Source organism: Notolepis coatsorum, assembly GCF_963971535.1.
Source record: "Notolepis coatsorum genome assembly, chromosome: 17".
In the NCBI taxonomy this organism is placed as follows: domain Eukaryota; kingdom Metazoa; phylum Chordata; class Actinopteri; order Aulopiformes; family Paralepididae; genus Notolepis; species Notolepis coatsorum.
The window spans coordinates 21,133,582-21,153,021 of NC_140181.1; the positions used below are offsets into that span (position 1 = coordinate 21,133,582).

At 46.0% G+C, this 19,440-nt stretch overlaps 1 protein-coding gene across 1 annotated transcript; it reads right to left on the reverse strand.

Moving 5' to 3' along the window:
- Nucleotides 1-6,593: 6,593 nt before the first annotated feature.
- Nucleotides 6,594-18,430, reverse strand: LOC311243967 (keratin, type II cytoskeletal 8-like; the record flags this gene model as incomplete). The annotated part of the gene is made up of 9 exons (XM_084333375.1): nt 6,594-7,471; nt 7,723-7,766; nt 7,958-8,178; nt 8,535-8,660; nt 8,940-9,104; nt 9,199-9,294; nt 9,741-9,801; nt 10,122-10,330; nt 17,807-18,430. 9 exons carry the CDS (start codon nt 18,428-18,430, stop codon nt 7,095-7,097), a joined length of 1,923 nt encoding a protein of 640 aa, XP_084189501.1. The 3' UTR covers nt 6,594-7,094.
- Between the last annotated feature and the right edge of the window lie 1,010 nt (nt 18,431-19,440).

Here is a 19,440-nt window from a genome sequence, read left to right on the forward strand (position 1 = left end):
GAGTGAAAGAAATTAGAGGATGTGCCCTATTGGTTCCCCCACGGTTGAAAAACGCACGCTAAAGTGCCCTTTTGAGTGAAAGAAATTAGAGGAGGTGCCCTATTGGTGCCCCCACGGTTGAAAAACGCGCGCTAAAGTGCCCTTTTGAGTGAAAGAAATTAGAGGATGTGCCCTATTGGTGCCCCCACGGTTGAAAAACGCACGCTTAAGTGCCCTTTTGAGTGAAAGAAATTAGAGGATGTGCCCTATTGGTGCCCCCACGGTTGAAAAACGCGCACTAAAGTGCCCTTTTGAGTGAAAGAAATTAGAGGATGTGCCCTATTGGTGCCCCACGGTTGAAAAACGCGCACTAAAGTGCCCTTTTGAGTGAAAGAAATTAGAGGATGTGCCCTATTGGTGCCCCCACGGTTGAAAAAACGCGTGCTAAAGTGCCCTTTTGAGTGGCGAAGAATTAGAATCTGGTGCTAACATGGTCAATAATGCTTATATTGGACAGAAAAATGTGTCTTAAACATTTAAATTGACCAACCATAGACCGTTTTTATTCCAATCAAGGCAAGACGGCTAGTGGTATGTGCTATATGACATATTATTTTATAATACAATTATAACATTGTAGGCTACAGTACAAATATTATATACAGTACAATTATATTATTATTATAAAACTAATATTATTTGCTCCACATTAGATAAAGACAGTACAGACAATGAAGATGGAGATATTCACAAGGGAAATGGTGAAGAAGTGGAGGAAGGAGAAAATACAGATGATTGTATGGAGAGAAACGATGAAGAAGTGGAGGAAAGAGAGAATGCAGATAATGCTATGGAGAGAGATGGTGAAGAAGTGGAGGAAGGAGAAATGCAGATGATTGTATGGAGAGAAACGATGAAGAAGTTGAGGAAAGAGAGAATGCTGATAATGCTATGGAGAGAAATGATGGTGACACAACAACAAATAACTTGAAAGCTCTCCTGTTGCCATTAAAATATCCCACTGATCCAGCCCATGTTCAGAAGCACAGCATAGACCACCACTCTGATAGATTTGTTGAGTTTTGTTGCTCTATTGGACCTTGTCAACCAGTTCTAACTTATCCAAAGACAGAGGGGTGTTCATTCCACAGGGAGTGGTATCAAGATAATCACTGGCTAGAATATTCTATGGAAAGTGCTTCTATGTTTTGTTTTGGTTGCCGACTTTTCTTGAAAGAGAGAAAATATGATAATAAAGCAGCTTGGAGAACAGGGGGAGTTAACAATTTGAGAAAAGGCTCAGAGAAAATTAAGGAGCATAAACAAACAGAAGCACATATGGTAAGCATGGTAAGATGGAGCAACTTCAAACAGAGACCACTGAAAGAGGCTTTCAGGAGGGCAGACGTAGAAGGCCAAGCCAAAAGAGAACAGGAACGACAAAGAAACAGGGAGGTAATGACAAGACTGGTAGACATCACATTGTATCTTGCATGGCAAGATGGGGCGTTCAGGGGTCATGATGAAAGTGGTACTCTTTGAACAAAGGGAATTTCCTTGAACTTGTACAGCTACTTGCAAAATATGACTCCACCATCAAAATGCACCTTGATAAAATCAATCACATCCAGTCTCAACAGAAAAAATTTTGTCCTACAAGACACAGAATGACATAATCAGTGCCCTTGCCACCTATGTCAGAAGAGTAATTCTCAAAGAAATGGAAGATTCCAAAATATTCTCCATTCTCTTGGATGAGACAACTGATGTTTCTCATGTCGAACAAGTGTCCTTTGTTGTTCGCTTTGTCCATTAGATGGAAATCAAGGAGAGATTTTGTGATGTGAGTGGAACAACAGCAAAATAATTGGAGAATGTTGTGATGACATTCCTTGAGGAGAATGGATTAAAAGTGGAAGACATCAGGGGCCAAGGCTACGATGGAGCCGCAAATATGAGCGGAAGCTACAACGGTCTGCAGTCGCAAATTCAGAGCCACAATGAGAAAGCTTTATACGTGCACTGCCATGCCCACTGTCTCAACCTGGTCTTGGTGGAGAATGCCAAATCAAGCCAGCATTTTGTTCGGTTTTTCAATTTAGTTGAAAATCTGTACACTTTCATATCCAGATCTCCAAAACGCCACGCTGCGTTTGTGAAAATGCAACAGACCATGTACCCTGGCCAAAGACTCTGTGAACTGAAAAGGCTGTCTGACACACGGTGGGCGTGTAGAGAAGATGCTCTGAGATCCCTGAAGAAGGTCCTTTCTGCTGTGGTGAAGCTGCTTCAGAACATGGCTGATAGTGATCCACCAGACTCTGGAGCAGGTGATGCCCGGATGCTCTTGCGTAGTATAGATTTTGAATTTATGCTATGCATGGAGATTGCCACACCTGTCTTCAATGAGACTGCCATCGCATCTGCTTCACTTCAGAGAAAAGACCTTGACTTGTCAGCATCATACACCATTGTGGAGGGAGTCATACAAAGAGTGAAAGCAATGAGGAAGGATGAGGAGTTCAAGGTCCTTTTCTCAAAAGCAAAAGAGCAAGCAGAGGCAGCAGGCATTGAGGTGCCAGAAGAAATACCTGAACAAACAAGACGCAGGAAGGTACCTCAAAGGTACAGGTATAGCTCTCAATCTGCTACAGAGGACTACCAAGTCCAAGACTTGGAGGAGCAATACCGGGGAAAGGTGTTCTTTATCTTTCTTGACATACTCTCCCATGAGCTACACCGAAGATTCAAAGGGAAGGATGACACGCCTACTGGGTCAATCCTATCAGGTCTTCACTGCCTTACCATCTCAAGTCACTGGAAGGGCATGACAAACGACACAGCTGCTGTATCTGTCAGAGATGTGTGCCAGTTTTATGATGTAGAGGAAGAGAATGTTGTCACCGAACTCAAGGTATTCCACTCTTCATATGCTCTCCCATCCAACAATGTCAAAGCTGCGCTTAAGTGCCTTAAAGACAATGATGTGGAATCTGTTTTCCCAAATATAACCATGCTCCTCAAAACATATGATACAATACCAGTGACAACTGCTCCAGTAGAGCGATCATTCTCTAAACTGAAGCTGATCAAAACCCAGCTCAGAAACAGATGTGGGGAAAAAAGGCTCTCTGATCTTATGCTGCTTTCAATTGAGAGGGATATCCCAATTGATCACAATGAGGTCATTGACATATATAAACAGAGGACCAAAAGACGAATTCTGCTATGACTCCCCCACCCCCATCTCCCTTCCATTGCAGCAATGGAGAGCCAGCACATACAAATCTGTCCATGAAAATAACCAACATATTTTCATTAGAGGTGATAAAGGAGAGGACAGAGGATGGCAGGAGGGAGGAGTCAGGTGGTACAATATAGTAAGTTTAATGGAGAGAATGCGGAAGATAGGGAGGGAGAGGGAGAGAAAGAGAGGGAGAGAAGGAGAGGACATGAGGAGAGGACAGTATGAGAGAAGGAGAGTAAAGGACAGGAGGAGAGAAGGAGAGGACAGGAGGAGAGAAGGAGTGGACAGGAGGAGAGAAGGGGAGTACAGGAGGAGAGAAGGGGAGTATAGGAGGAGAGAAGGGGAGTACAGGAGGAGAGAAGGGAGTATAGGAGGAGAGAAGGGGAGTATAGGAGGAGAGAAGGGGAGTATAGGAGGAGAGAAGGGGAGTATAGGAGGAGAGAAGGGGAGGAGAGGACAGGAGGAGAGAATGAGACGAGAATGGGAGTACAGGAGGAGAGGACATGAGGAGAGAAGGGGAGGAGAGAGAAAGGAAGAAGCTCAACGGCACTCGAATTAACTTTAACTGTTAAACTGTTTTATGAAATAAAAATGTTAAAGGTGTATTGTTCCCTGTGTGTTTTTATCATAGAGGTGTGGTTATACTATTAATCTGGATTGTCTGTTATTCTAATGTTAATCTTAATCAAGGATGAAGACTATTTCATCATACATGACGCATCATAGCTTTTTGCTTACTGATGGGGTCCCATGTTGTGCAGTAGGTGCCCTTTTTTTTATTTTCGCCCCTGCCCTTCAAACAGCCTGAGTCCGCCACTGAGGCAATAGAGAATATACAAGAATGTGCGACATTGGACGAGTAGTGACTCTTGCTTGAGTTTCTCAGGAACGTCCGGGCGGGTGGTACGTCAGGAGACAGCGTCGGCCGAGAGTGGTGGTCCTGGGCACAGGGAGAACAGAGGTTAGGACATGGCAGGCAATACAGACAGAGCAGCAAGTTTGGATACGTCCTTGTACCTAGGTTTGATAGGATAACACTGAGACGATCAGGAGCAGGATCCGTAGGGTTGATATCCGGGCTGGTGATGAGCTGACGACTCTCAGCTGGGCTGATTGTTGCCAGATGACAGCGTGGGGATGATGGAGTCGGAAGCTGCCCATATAAGGGCGTGGAAGCAGGTGGAGAGATGGAGGCTCTCGCCGTGATTGTGACAAATAATCTGTTCATCCCTCTTTGTCTTATTGATTCTTCTATTATTATTATTTTTGTTCTTTTTCTTATTGTTAATTATTATTATACTATGGCCCTGTCTATTTCTTATACACACATGCATGTATATACCTCCATACCCGTTGTCATAATCATTACTCTAGTCATGAAATTATATTTATATTATCGTTATCCTTTGTCTTACTGATTCTTCTGATCGGACTCTTAGTTTGTCGGTGTGTCTCTTTTGTAGCTTTATACTTTCTTTTTGTAGCTTGTGTCGTCTCTGGGAGGTGGGTCATCTCTCCTGGCTCGTCTTCTCCCTGTCTGCCATGTCATCTGTTTCAACTGCTCCATCAACGTCTCCGGGCCTTGATTGGTTTAATGGGCAGTCCATTTTTTGCCATGTCTTGCGTCGCTTCCATCGCCGTCTCGTAGACTACGGTCTCCTCGTCGTATTTCACTCTTAGCTGGGCGGGATATATCGTTTGGAAGTAGATATCTCGGTCCTTCAGGATCCTCCTCACCTCTGTATATTCTTTCCTTTTTTGTAGAATATCTGGGGCGTAGTCATTGTCTAGGTTAACTCGCATCCCCTGCCAGGTTAATCCCTTCTTCTGCCATGCCGACCGTAGTGTTGTTTCTTTGGTTCTGGAGCTGAGGAATTTGACCAAAATGTATCTTGGGTTTGCGTCTGCTGGTGGCTGTGGTCCGATAGCCCGGTGGGCTCTTTCTATTTGCAGATTTGTTGTTTCGGGGATGTCGAGACTTTCGTGCAATAGTTTCTCCACAAACACAATCATGGACGGGGAGTCCTTTTCTACCCCCTCGCGGATTCCATATATCCGGACATTGTCATGCCTGGAGCGGCCCTCCGGGTTTGTTAGCTTGTCCTCCATTTTTGCGTGTAGCTTTAGCATCTCCGCCATTATGTCGTCTCGTCCATGTAATGGCCACATATGCCTAGACTCGCTAGGGCTTAGCTAACAGGTTAGACCTTTTAGTTAACTGGTTAGCACTGTCACCTGTGGTCTGGGTGACCTGGGTGTGATTCCTGGCTGCCCCCCGATTCTGCTACAATATAGTAGCCTACAGTATATATATAGGAGCCTTTCAGCATTGTGTAGTGTGATGTGTGCCTGGTGCCAGTATATGGCAGCCATTGAGCCTGCGTAGCCCAAGGTTGGGTGCTGCCAGTGGTGGTGAAGGAGGCAATTTCCACCCTACATTGTGGGGAGCGCTTTGAGTGTCTAGAAAAGCGCTATATAAATGTAATGTTCATTCATTCATGTAGGCTTGTATAGGTGAGTTGCTTCAGGCTATGTACAGGTACCATTCAATTAAAAAAAGTACATCCATTTGTAGCTCAATAATAATAGCTGGATATGCACCAAACTTCATATGTCAATTGGATATGTGAATCAAATGTAAGGTGTGGTAGATATGGCTTCTTATACAATGGCATGCAAATATCTTGATTCTGATTGGCTGAAATAGTCAAGTTAGCCGTTGTTATTTCGTATAACACACTCCATGTGACCCCAGATCACTCCCACAACTGAATTATGATTCTGAATGAGTCCGCCATAGATAGACAAATGGAAGTATGAATATCTTTAAAAACCACCCCTAGGCGTGATCTAATGAGTATAACACAGTCCTGCGCGTGATGTAATGCTTAAATAATGCCTACTGTATGGTTGTCATTTAACAATAATAACTTGTTGTCTGCCTATCAAGATGGTGTTCTTGTTCTGTTCTTGACTTATTGTTATGTTTTCTTCTTGACTTGTTTAAAGAAGACTTGTACGGCCCATGGGGACATTAACGTGTGTTGTCGGGCCTTATAAATAAATTTGATTTGATTTGATTTATGTCTGCAAGGGAATAGTAAGGATAATAGAGTACATCAAAGAACAGAGGAAACAAGGACCAAACAAATTGAATATGGAACCCAGATTTATTCAGGGATTGATGGTGGTACAGATTCAATCACATTCAATAAACATGGTCACAGTCAGCCTTTTGCCTTTTTTTTTGTCAGAATGAAACGGTGAAAAAAAGCAGAATAAAAACACTGTCTGCAAACCTTAAGTATCGTCCTTAGGAGAGGGAGAAGAAAAGGAGGAGCGCAATATGTCTAATTTGAGAGAAAGGGGTCACCACTGTAGGAGTGTTACTATAGATATAGGCTGCTTTTGATGATGTCACACAACAAAATGGCGGGACAAGACGGGACAGGAGGTTCTAGTTGTGACATTACACAGGGGTCTGCCGCTATCAACCGGATCGACCAAGTCTATGGCATTGCTGCCATAGCAACCAAAAGACAGCCAGGCTGACTGATTCTGGGATAGAGTGTACAGATTCATCTCTGTTGCCAGTTGGTTTCATTTGGTATAATAATCTCTCTGCCTCTGACTTTCGGTGTTCTCTGACTCTCTGAGGGTTATGTGGTGTGGCAGAGGGGAGCGACAATACATGAAGCAAACACTGTGCCAGTACACGGACCTGTCCGACATCCAAGCCAATACATTGTGACTAGCCTGCGCTTGTGAATGCGTGTGCTGTGGAAGGCTGTGTTTGGGCAGTGGTTGGAATGAGGGGAGGAAGTGAAGGAGAGGGGGGAGGGGGGATAGAAAGATAGACTTGTGGTATTTAGTATCTTCTTGAGGAGGACACCGTAGAGGAGCGGGACATGCTAATGCCACTGCTGCCGCCGCCGCTGCTCACTCCATAGCCGAATCCTCCGCCACCACCGCCGCTGAGGGACAAGCCGCTGCCACCGCCGTATCCGCCACCGCCGCCGCCGCCCGAGCCGTATCCGCCGCCGCCACCTCCCAGGCCCAGGCCGTATCCGGCGCCGCCGCCCCCACCTCCCAGGCTCAGGCCGTATCCGCCGCCGCCTCCGCCGCCACCCAGGCCCAGGCCGTATCCGCCTCCGCCGCCACCCAGGCCATATCCGCCGCCTCCACCGCCCATGCCGAATCCACCGCCTCCGCCGCCGCCACCACCACCACCTCCGCCGCTCACAGCTGCAATTAGAGACGGCGATGAGATGAGATGGCGATTGGACACACACGCCATTTATTTTGTGTATACAATCATTTCCTTTGTGTATTTAATAAATACTTAATATAGTTAATATATGTATCTGATTGTTCTAGTGACTAGAGTGTGCTAGACATTTTTTATATCTCTGAAAACAAATGAAAGATAAATTAATGAACGAGAATTGGTTTGAGTCTATACAGTCAAGTATAGAGAAGTGCAGCATAATACTTACCGGTCTGGATGTGGACTGTTGCTGTTGGACCACCGGCAGCGATTCTGACGGGAGAGATGCATGAATTAGCTTTGAGAGACATATATTTTGTATTTTTTCTAATAATATATTTACAATATGTTTCATAAATAGACTCCAACTCCCAAGTCCTATACTCTGACTCGACATGTGCAGGCAGCAGCATTCTCAGTATCCTCTCCACTCTCCTCTGTAGTACTAGATTTGTTTTTTTTACCTGGACTCCTCTCCTTCCAGGAGTTTCTTGTATGTGGCGATCTCAATGTCCAGGGCCAGCTTGACGTTCATCAGCTCCTGGTACTCGCGGACCTGGCGGGCCATGTCCTGCTTGGCTCTCTGGAGAGCATCCTCGAGGTCCCTGATGCGGAGCTTGGCATCCTGCACGGCCATCTCACCACGTTCCTCAGCCTCTGTGATCTGTGCCTCCAATACGATACGCTGGAATGTTGAGAAGAGGCCCATAGTTGGAAATTGGTCATAGTTGTAAATGTATCCTTCTTAAAATATCTAATTTGCCTTCACTGGCTGGTTTCAGTATTTGCTACCATCGTTTCTTCCAACATGGTTGACAAATGGGCATTCTAAACAATCCAGGAAAGGTCTGTATTGTGCTGTAAACTAGGTTGTCTGCTTGCACAGAATTCTGTCTTAGATGTTATTGTCCTGTAAACTAAGTTGTCTGCTTCCTGTAGTACGGTAAGCCTACATTTAGTTATTTAGACTTTGAATTTACAAAACAAAACACATTTTCAAGCTGAGGTTCAGTAATGATGCCCTCTAGCCTCTAGCCTCACCTGAGCCTTGACTGCCTCGATCTCGTTCTGGAGCTTGCTGATCGCTCGGTTGAGCTCAGAAATCTCTTGCTTGCTGGTGCGAAGATCACCTCCAAACGACACTGCTGAGGTCTGGATCTCGTCGACCTGGGAGAAGGAGAGGTAAATACCGGTACATTATTGCTGATGATTGCTTGATCTTTAGTTTAGTTTATTCGGATCCCCATTAGCCATTGCCACAGGCTAGTGAGTACCTTCCAATCTGTAAATGCACAGTACTGTATAGAGTTTTGATCATTATGTGTATGTCAAGCTACATCCATTTGTTGATTACAACGTTATTGGGGATTTCAATATGTTAGACTCTGTTCAATCATTGTACTGTGTGGTGGCATTGATCTGAGTGATATACATTTCTTCACATACCTTGGCTTTGTAATACGACTCGGCCTCGGCACGGCTGCGTTTGGCCATGTCATCGTACTGTGCGCGCACTTCAGCAACGATGGAGTCCATGTCCAAGTTACGGCTGTTGTCCATCTCCACTATGACTGAGGTGTCCTTGATCTGGCCCTGGAGCTCTTGGAGTTCCTAGAGGAGAAGGAAAAGGTTGATGAGGAATAGGATTACCAGATAATGATGAGATGAGATGAGATGAGGATAAGTAGGCGCTTATTGTCCTCACCGCATCGTAGATTGCTCTGAGGAAGTTGATTTCATCTTGAAGAGCATCAAACCTAGCCTCCAGCTCAACCTTGACCATGTAAGCACCATCAACATCCTGGAGAAAGATGGGAGAGAGAGGGAGTTATGCTGATGCTTATACTGTATAGGTTTATATGGTATATTACTAGGGAACAATTATCCTTTAAAATGTCTTATAAATCACTTAAAACGCTTACAATGCCATAACCTATGCACACACCCCTTAATAACAATCACAGGGTATTTAAAACATTGCTGACCCCTTAAACACGTTAATCAGTAATGTCATGGTAAATTAAGGAGTTTCGTTTAAATTAGGGGTTGTAAGGGTAGAATTCTGAATTGTAGCCCCTTAATTTGACTTAGTCCTTAGCACAATTCTACTTAAGTTCTTCCTTAATTTACCTTAACTTCTTATTCAATAGGTTATTTTAAGGGGCTATTAAGGTGTGCAGTAATTAGGTGGATATAGAGATATGGACGTTTCTATCTCCCAATAACAGTGTGCTGAATTTCACTCACCTTCTTCAGGAGGACAAACTCATTCTCTACACTGGCACGCTTGTTGATTTCGTCTTCATATCTGAAAGTAATGGATGAGGGTTAGAATAACTGGTCCAGTAGTTTGTGGTTGAAAAATATATATTATTTCTTTTAATTATTAAATTTTTGAGTCAAGTCAACAAAATAGAAGGGAACGTGATTCTCTCTCCTGTTTAGCCAGTTGACAAGGTTACTTTTTAAAATATTTGCTGAGACAACATGTTCTTTTTAACAAGGCACACTGACTTCTTCAACCGGTCCCCATCCTGAAAATACCCAACTTATCTATCTCTCTATCTCCTCCTCCTCTACTCCTCCTCCTCCTCTTCCTTCTCATCCTCGTCCATTCCACACACTCACTTGAACTTGAAGTCCTCCACCAGTCCCTGCATGTTCTTCAGCTCTCCCTCCAGCTTGACCTTCTCATTGCCGAGTCCATCAAACTGTATGCGCAGGTTGGCGATGTAGGCCTCGAACATGCCGTCGATGTTGGAGCGGGTCGTGGTCTGGTCCTGCAGGAGTGACCACTTGGTCTCCAGCATCTTGTTCTGCTGCTCCAGGAAGCGCACCTATACGCCAGGAAGAGGAGACATCACAGGAAGAGGAGATAGCTTAGATAGGGATACACAAGGCACGGTATTCGGTTAACTTCATGTGTTTATGAGTTTTATGTATTATGGGAAATGCTGTCCCTTGTTTGCAACACATACACATTATCCAGGGAAGATTGTTGAAGCATGTCTGTATATGTGTGTGTGTGAGCGTGTGTGCATGTGCGTGTGTGTGTGTATGTGAGCATGTCTGTATATGTGTGTGTGTCTGTGTGTGAGCATGTGTGCATGTGCGTGTGTGTGTGCATGTGTGTGTATGTGAGCATGTCTGTATATGTGTGTGTGTCTGTGTGTGAGCATGTGTGCATGTGTGTGTGTGCGTGTGTGAGCATGTCTGTATATGTGTGTGTGTGAGCATGTGTGCATGTGTGTGTGTGTGAGCATGTCTGTATATGTGTGTGTGTGTGTGAGCATGTGTGCGTGTGTGTTTGTGTGTGTGGTGGGGGTTAAGGCGTGGTCTTTGTGTATGGCACAGTGTCACACCTTTGCCCATCCCCTGCTATTAAACCTGATGTTACTACTTCTTAGTGTGCAGGGTGCTATAGTTCTGAATGAACATGTCTACCTCACCCTGTGCAATTACAGCACTTTCTTCCATAGAGCCCGACCAATCACATGCCTCTGGGCCTTTATGTGCCCTCAGCTCTGAACTCGGCAGAATCTGCACCTGGCTCGCTGATAACGAACTATCATTACACCTGGGTAAAACAGTCCATTCTCTTTGGATCAAAAACCAAACTCAGCAAGGCCAACGGCTTCTCTGTTTCAGTGGGTGACAATATTGTCACAAGGAAAGATGAAATTACCTACCTGGGGTCCATCCTAGAGGCAAATCTTTCCTGTGACAAAATGGCAACCAATGTAATCAAAAAAGTCAACCAACGAACAAGATTCTTGTACCGGATATCCTCTCTGGTAAACAAGAATACCTTGAAGATTCGAACAGGAGCACTCATTCAAGGGTACTACGACTATGCTTGCACCTCATGGTACCAAAGCACCTCAAAGGCCCTAAAAACAAGACTACAAACATCACAGAACAAACTGGTCAGACTACTGCTTGAACTTACTCCTAAAACCCACCTCACCCCTGCCCATTTTGACAACCTAGGATGGCTTAGAGTAGACGACAGAGTACAGCAACTTGCAATGGGCCTGGTCTACAAGATACACTACACCACTAAGGGGGCTTTCTCACTAGCCATCCGGGGTAGAATAAAAAAACTCTAACCCTAACTAACTTTACTGTCATGCACTTATTATACTAACCTACACTGTAGCACTCAACACTTTGATCAACATTGTTACTCGGCTGATAGAGTTGTACCCTTCCTGCTGTCTTGTTGTACAAAACGTGTAAGTCACTTCGGATAAAAGCGTCAGCTAAAGACAGCTGGTGCAACGTCGATCCCTTCAACAGATCAAACACAGCATGTAAAACAGCATCATGGACCCTTCCGAAGAGAACGACAGAACCTCGCAAGTCAGCGCAAGCAGTGGTCACACATCTACATCTTCAGCCACTACAGCAACAAGGGCCCGTGCAAGGGCAGAGGCAGAACGTGTATGCGCATCATTCGCAGAGAAAGAGGTCAAATTATGAGCTGGCTGAGAGAGAGGCCCAAGGCGGCGAGACTGGATGCCGAATTGGGAGCCTTGGCTCTCCAGAGAGAGGCATCTGCTGCCATCTGCTGTCTTGGAGGCAGCTGAACAGCAGGTTAGAACACCGCCCAGCAAAGGCAGGAAGACATCCTTAGAGAGAGACATTGATGACTGCACAAGTGCCTATGTAAAACAAGAGAATGAGTTACATAAAACCTTGTGTCATGATGTCCCTGCCCCTTTGCCTATTCAACCTGATGGCAGCCTAATCACATGGGGAACTGCATATGGGGATTTGCAACCTACCCAGAAGCCTGTCATGTTGCCTGAAGAGCATGCCACATCTTTCCACATGACTCGCTCCAAAGCACTTCATCATGCCAACGAGACCTATCGGGATGAAGATAGGCCACATATCCAAAATATGAACCCTTCAGCTCGACCCTATACTCATTACCACACGCCTTCAGTTGAACCAGCTAAAACCCCTGAGATAACAGACTTTGTTAAATACTTCGCACATCGGGAGCTAGTGACAACCGGACTCAACCAGTTTGATGACCAACCTGAGAGCTTTCCGGTCAGTGAAGAATTGGACCTCTTGACCAAGTGGCTAGGCAAGGAATCATCCCACAATGTCAGGAGAATGCGTCAGGTACACATCAATAATCCCGAGGCAGCACTGAGGAAAGCATGGGATAGACTAAGTAGGTGTTATGCTTCACCTGAGGTAATTGAAAATACCCTTTTCAAGAAACTGGATGTTTCCTAGGATCTCCAGTAAGGACTATATCAAACTCATGGAGCTTGGAGACATCCTTATGGAGTTCCAGTCTGCAAAGGAGGATGGATACCTACCCGGGTTGGCTTTCCTGGACACCGCTTGCGGCATCAGTCCTATAGTAGAGAAACTTCCATATGCCCTACAGGAGAAATGGATATCCCAAGGCTCCAGGTTCAAAGGTGAAAATAACTGTCTCTTTCCCCCATTCTCCTTCTTCACTGGATTTATTTGCTATGAAGCATGCATCAGGAATGACCCAAGCTTTGCTCTCCCCAGCAACAGTCCTCCTGTGAGAGATAGGCCAGTCTATCAGACAGGAAGAATCCCAGTATCAGTCCACAAGACTGCCCAGACACTGAACAGGACACAAACATATTTCCAAAGCAAGTTGAGAATCCAGGAAAGAACTGTCCAATCCATCACACACCACACCCATTAAGTAAGTGCCGTGGATTTAGAGCAAAACCACTTGACGAGAGAAAGGCCTTCCTCCACGAAAATGGGATATGTTACAAGTGTTGCGCATCATGCTCCCATTTAGCCAGGGACTGTAAAGTCTCTGTGAAATGTGATGAGTGTGAGAGTGATCGTCATATCGCGTTTATGCATCCTGGTCCAGCACCACAAGCACCTAAAGTTCCAACCCCGGCACCAGAGGATAACGAGGAGGGAGAAGATCTTATTGTCACCTCACACTGCACTGAGGTTTGTGGCGAAGAGCAGCCAGCAATGTCCTGCTCTAAAATATGTCTGGTTCAAGTCGTTCCCCAGGGGCAGTGTCACAAGGCAGTCAAAATGGACGCTGTACTCGATGACCAGAGTAACCGCTCATTAGCAAGGCCAGAATTCAAAAGTCTGGAAGAAAGGCGGAAGGCTTCCAGATCGAGCCAGTGAATGGAGGAACTACCCTCACGTTACCACCACTGATCGAGTGCAATCAAATCCTCACCAACAGGTCAGAAATACCAACTCCAAAGGCAGCTCGCTTCCATCCCCAAATCCTTCTTTTGCTAGGGAGAGACATCAGGTGAGACAGCAGGTCAACGCGCCACACAATGCCCCCTTTGCTCAGAGATTGGATTTGGGGTGGGTTGTGGTTGGGGAAGTATGCCTTGGGAACACACACAAGCAGTGGTGCAGTGCTGGCCAACCGCGGTCAAACGGTGTTTGGGCTTCGAAGTGCGCGCATCCTATTATTATGCAAAGTCTAGGTGATAAGTGCCTAGACTTTGCATAATAATAGGATACCGTTTGGCCTCCGCCCATATTACGACTGCACCCCTGCACACAAGCCTAGTGTGAGCACCTTCAAGACCCATGTGTTAGAGAATGGACGTCCTTCCTACTTCACACCCTGCAACAACTTCATGTACCTGAAAGAGAGAACGTGGCATGGCAGGGAGCAACAGGATGGCCTCATCAGCACACACAAATTCAACTCGGAGAGAGTTACAGAGGATAACCTTGGTCACAGTGTGTTCCAAACAAGCTTGCCTTATCCATAGAAGTCTTTTTAAATATTATGGACTCAGAGGTGTATAAGGATGAGAAGAACAGCTGGGTTGCTCCACTACCCTTCAAGATGCCACCAAACAACCGCAAGCAGGCACTCAATTGCCTTACCTCACTGTGTCGAACCCTCAACAGGAAACCTGTGATGAAACAACAGTTCACAGCCTTTATGGGGAAGCTCTTTGAGGACGAACACGCAGAGCCAGCCCCTCCTCTGATGAAAGACGAGGAGTGTTGGGACCTGCCATCATTTGGTGTCTACCACCCTAAAGAACCTGACCAAATCAGGGTAGTGTTCGATTCCAGTGTGCAGGAAGGTGGTGTCTCCCGCAATAATGTGCTGTTGAAAGACGAGTGGCCTATGGCACTGGTACCTTCCACCTTCCCAGCCAGGATGGAAAGGTAAGTAAGGTTGAAGTAAAGACCACAACTCAAGGAAGTTCAAAGACATTCCTGAGACCTGTCTCAGAAATCATTCTTCTTTTGCCTAAAGAGGACTGAAGGTTAAGTTAATGTGTATTATAGTGTACACGTTTAATAGTGGCATCACAGACGCCAGGCGGGGAGTGTTCTGCCTCCCAGGCAGTTGTTTAAAGGGGAGATGAAGCATTGAACAATGTGATCCTAGTTTGTTTGTTGTGTACCTTGTGTAAGACAGGGTCCTATAATAAAATGTGAAATCCTGCTTATTTGTCTGAAAAATCAAATATAATTTCCCTGTTTTCGCCATGGGCGGCGCCATTTTAGATGGTGACGTCACGGTGTTGGTTTGGTGTATACACTGCTGGTTAGCTGCCTATAGTAAACATGGATTGTCGGGTCAGTCAGTAAATAAAATGTTGCCTACCAAACAACGGGACCGCGGTGGTTCTTTTTGTAAATGCTCCTGGCTGTTCAAACTGATTTTACCGTGTGAAAGAGAGAGGAAAGTTGGTTCATTTCCACAAACTACCAGTGAAAAAAACAGTGTTGTTGGCACGTTGGGGCTGGCTGCACTGAGGCGGCGCGATCAGCCTGTTGGACAGGGAATGAAGATCTGCAGCGAACACTTCATTGCCTCGGATTATGTTGTTGTTGTTGTCCAGAAGACCACTAATCAGCTGAAGCCCGATGCGGTTCCCTCGGTCTTCGACAGACAGACCGGCGCATGCAGTTCAGCGTTGCGGCGCATTTAGCCTGCTGGCTACCTAGCTCCAGTTCAACCAGCGTCGCGGGGTATTTAGCTACCTGGCTACCTAGCTCCAGTTCAACCAGCGTCACGGGCATTTAGCTACCTGGCTACCTAGCTCCAGTTCAACCAGCGTCGCGGGGCATTTAGCCTGCTGGCTACCTAGCTACGGTTCAGCTAACTAGCTACATGCAGCATTTAGCGAGCTGGGATAGCCGGCTAGTTGGCTTTGAATCCCGGCTAGGTAGCGAGGTAGCTAAATGCCCCGCGACGCTGGTTGAACTGGAGCTAGGTAGCCAGGTAGCTAAATGCCCCGCGACGCTGGTTGAACTGGAGCTAGGTAGCCAGCAGGCTAAATGCTCAGCGACGCTGAACTGCCTGCGCTGGTCTGTCTGTCGAAGACCGAGCGAACCGCATCGGGCTTCAGCTGATTAGTGGTCTTCTGGACAACAACAACAACAACAACAACAACAACAACAACATAATCCGAGGCAATGAAGTGTTCGCTGCAGATATTCATTCCCTGTCCAACAGGCTGATCGCGCCGCCTCAGTGCAGCCAGCCAACATGCCAACAACACTGTTTTTTTCACTGGTAGTTTGTGGAAATTAACCAACTTTCCTCTCTCTTTCATACGGTAAAATTAGTTTGAACAGCCAGGAGCAATACAAAAAGAACCACCGCGGTCCTGTTGTTTGGTAGGCAACATTTTATTTACTGACTGACGCGACAATCCATGTTTACTATAGGCAGCTAACCAGCAGTGTATACACCAAACCAACACCGTGACGTCAGCAACAAAATGGCGGCGCACAGGTTCATAAATGCTACATAAATGGACATTACAAATCGTTTTTTCTTAGAAACGCCTTATTTTTATAACGTGATTTTTTTCTGTGGTTTATCTCAATACTAATTTGATGCTATGAGTATGTTTATATCGCTATGCTTCATCTCCCCTTTAATGGTTTGGGTTGCTTTAACACCACCTGTTGGTTGAATGTGGTATAAACAGGAAATAGCACCACATGTTTCAGTTGGAAGAGAGATCTCAGCAGATCAACATGTTGATTTGATCCGTTGTAATCCTTGCCCCATCGTAAGCATTGTCTGTAAGTAATCCTTTATTTTTTGCAAGGTTATCTTTCAGTATTGAAGTATATTTGTCATCGATGGGATGTTTTTATGTTTATGTTTTATGACAGTGCAGTCATCGTTCTAACCAGCATTACTATATTTTCCTATACTTCTATTCAAACTCAGTCATCATCTAACCAGCATTACTATATTTTCCTATTACTTCTATTAAAACGTAGTCATCATCTAACCAGCATTACTATATTTTCCTATTACTTCTATTAAAACGTAGTCATCATCTAACCAGCATTACTATATTTTCCTATTAATTCTACACTTTGTATGCCACTCACGGCTATTCTCGGGTTTACGCCCCGACCGTTGAATGCCACGCCCGAGTATTCTCGGGTATTATTATTTTTTTATTTATTAGCGATCTGAAATCATATTGCATCACACGAGCCTACCGTTGGAGATCCAGGGACCGCCGCTGCTCAGATCTGAAAAAAGCGCCCCCTATCGTCTCCCAGATGGTAAATCACCCTTTTGGAATGGACTCAATGAAAGTGAATGGGAGAACGGATTTCTGACTCCACATTTTACGTCTCACTGATGCAGCCGGGGTCTACCAGAGTTCATTCTGGAGCCTCTGAGCCGCACGGATCATGTGTTCTACTGTATACACGTTGGATCTATACACTTATCGATTTTTTCGAATGGTGATCAGGAATTGGAATATACCATTTGGATACCATCTGATGTCAGGTAAGGAATCTACTATTATCAGCGCGCGGCACGAACGTGCGTGCGCACACATATACTATCGATCATCTAGCGTTTATTTGAAAACGATTCATAAATAGGCCGACAAATGACAACGTTCTGGAATATTCCAGTAAAAGGCGATTATCATAGAATGGGTTGTTTTTCTCCGGAAAACGGGTGATGCTATCAAACGGAAATGAAGCGATAAAAAACCAATCTGCCTTGCCAATGTTGACTGGAAAATGATTCTTTGATAAGCGACGGGCAGATTAGACACATAGCCATAATTTAAAACATAGATTAGGCGATATTAACGTTAACATTGGCGTGGATGGTGGCATTCAAGCACTAAATCGTGCGCCCCCTGGTGGCACTGAAAGTGTTAAAACCCAGTCATCTGAACACCACCATTCATTGGACACAAGATGGAATCACTTCAATTGCCTTTGGCTATAACTTTCCACTTCTTTCCACTATTTTGTAAGCAAGAGAGGGGGGGGGGGGGTGGGGCACAGGGGTCACTGACCTTGTCGATGAATGAAGCAAAGCGGTTGTTGAGGGTCTTGATCTGGTCCTTCTCGATGGTCCTGACCAGCTGGATGTCGGGATCGATCTCTAGGTTCAGGGGGGCCAACAGGCTCTGGTTGACCGTGACGGCAGAGATCATGGGCACACCGCCCATGCCTCCGCCTCCTCCCATGCCTCCGCCTCCTCCCATGCCTCCTCCAAGTCCATATCCACCAAAGCCTCCACCACCACCGCCCAATGCTCCACCACCACCGCCGAAACCTCCTCCCAGGCCACCGAAGCCTCCTCCGCCACCACCGCCCAGGCCTCCACCTCCACCGCCGAAACCTCCTCCCAGGCCACCGAAGCCACCTCCAGAGCTCCTGGCGCTGAAGCCCATTCCAAGACCGCCGCCGCCTCCACCGCCGCCTCCACCTCCACCACCATAGGCTGACTGCCTCATGGATATGCGGCTGCCACCACCGCCGCCACCTACGGACTGGCTGGTGAATCCTCCACCAGAGATCCTCCTGCTGCCACCGCCAGCACCGAAGCTCAGGCCGCCACCACCAGCACCGAAGCTCAGGCCGCCGCCGCCGCCGCTGCTGCTTGACACCTGATAGGAGGCACTTTTGTAAGACATGGCTGCGGTGAGGGAGAGTGGGAAGGGTGCCTTCTCCTCATCTGCCGTAGGTTCTTATATGTTTCGGAGAGGGGAGGAGTCTCCCTCTGGACTCCACACACCCCCTATCCCCTTCCTCTGAGATTGGAGGAGTCTCCATCTGGCTCCCACCCCCCCCCCCCCCCCACACACACTGCAGGGAAGGGTCTGAGCAGCCCAGCCCGTCAGACGACTCTGCTTTGCCAAAGCCTGCAAGGTGATCAGGTCCTGACACACCCAGCTGCTGACATGGGAATGGCAGCAGGACCTCAGGGGAGATGGGATAAAAGACAGGACATGTTGGATTTATAGGTTACTTTCTACTGAGATAATTGGGGACATGTTGTGGGTGTGTATGCGTGTGTGTGTGTGTATCAAATCTGTGTGCAAAAATGTGACAGTTGACATTTCATACACTTTTTCTTGCAATCGTGGCAGCAGATTTGCACAAATAGTTTGCTCCCTGCTTTTACTTTTCAATTTGAGGTACGAACCTCCAAACTCCACAATAGAATACGATTCCTTACGGTTTCATTTCCTCATTTTACTGTTTAAAATTCAATGAGGTGAACCTTTGCTCACACGTTTTCCAAGGCCATGTTCAAAGTGTGTTTGATATGAACTGTGCAGCATGAACCTCCATGCATGGCAGTCGTGTATATGTATATGCAGGTGTTTGTCTGTGATTTAACTGATGGCCAAATAGAAATGATTGGTGGTACTTTCATGGACACATTGTCATAGATTGTATAACAATCATCCATCACTGCCACTGTATGTTGTTTGTCTCACTTATTGTAGAACCCACCTCACCCCTGCCCACTTTGACAACCTAGGATGGCTTAGAGTAGACTACAGAGTACAGCAACTTGCAATGGGCCTGGTCTACAAGATACACTACACGACTAAGGTACCCATGTACATGTCAAAATACTTCCCAAAGGTCAGTGAATACCACGACTACAACACCAGAGGGAGCTCCACAAATCATG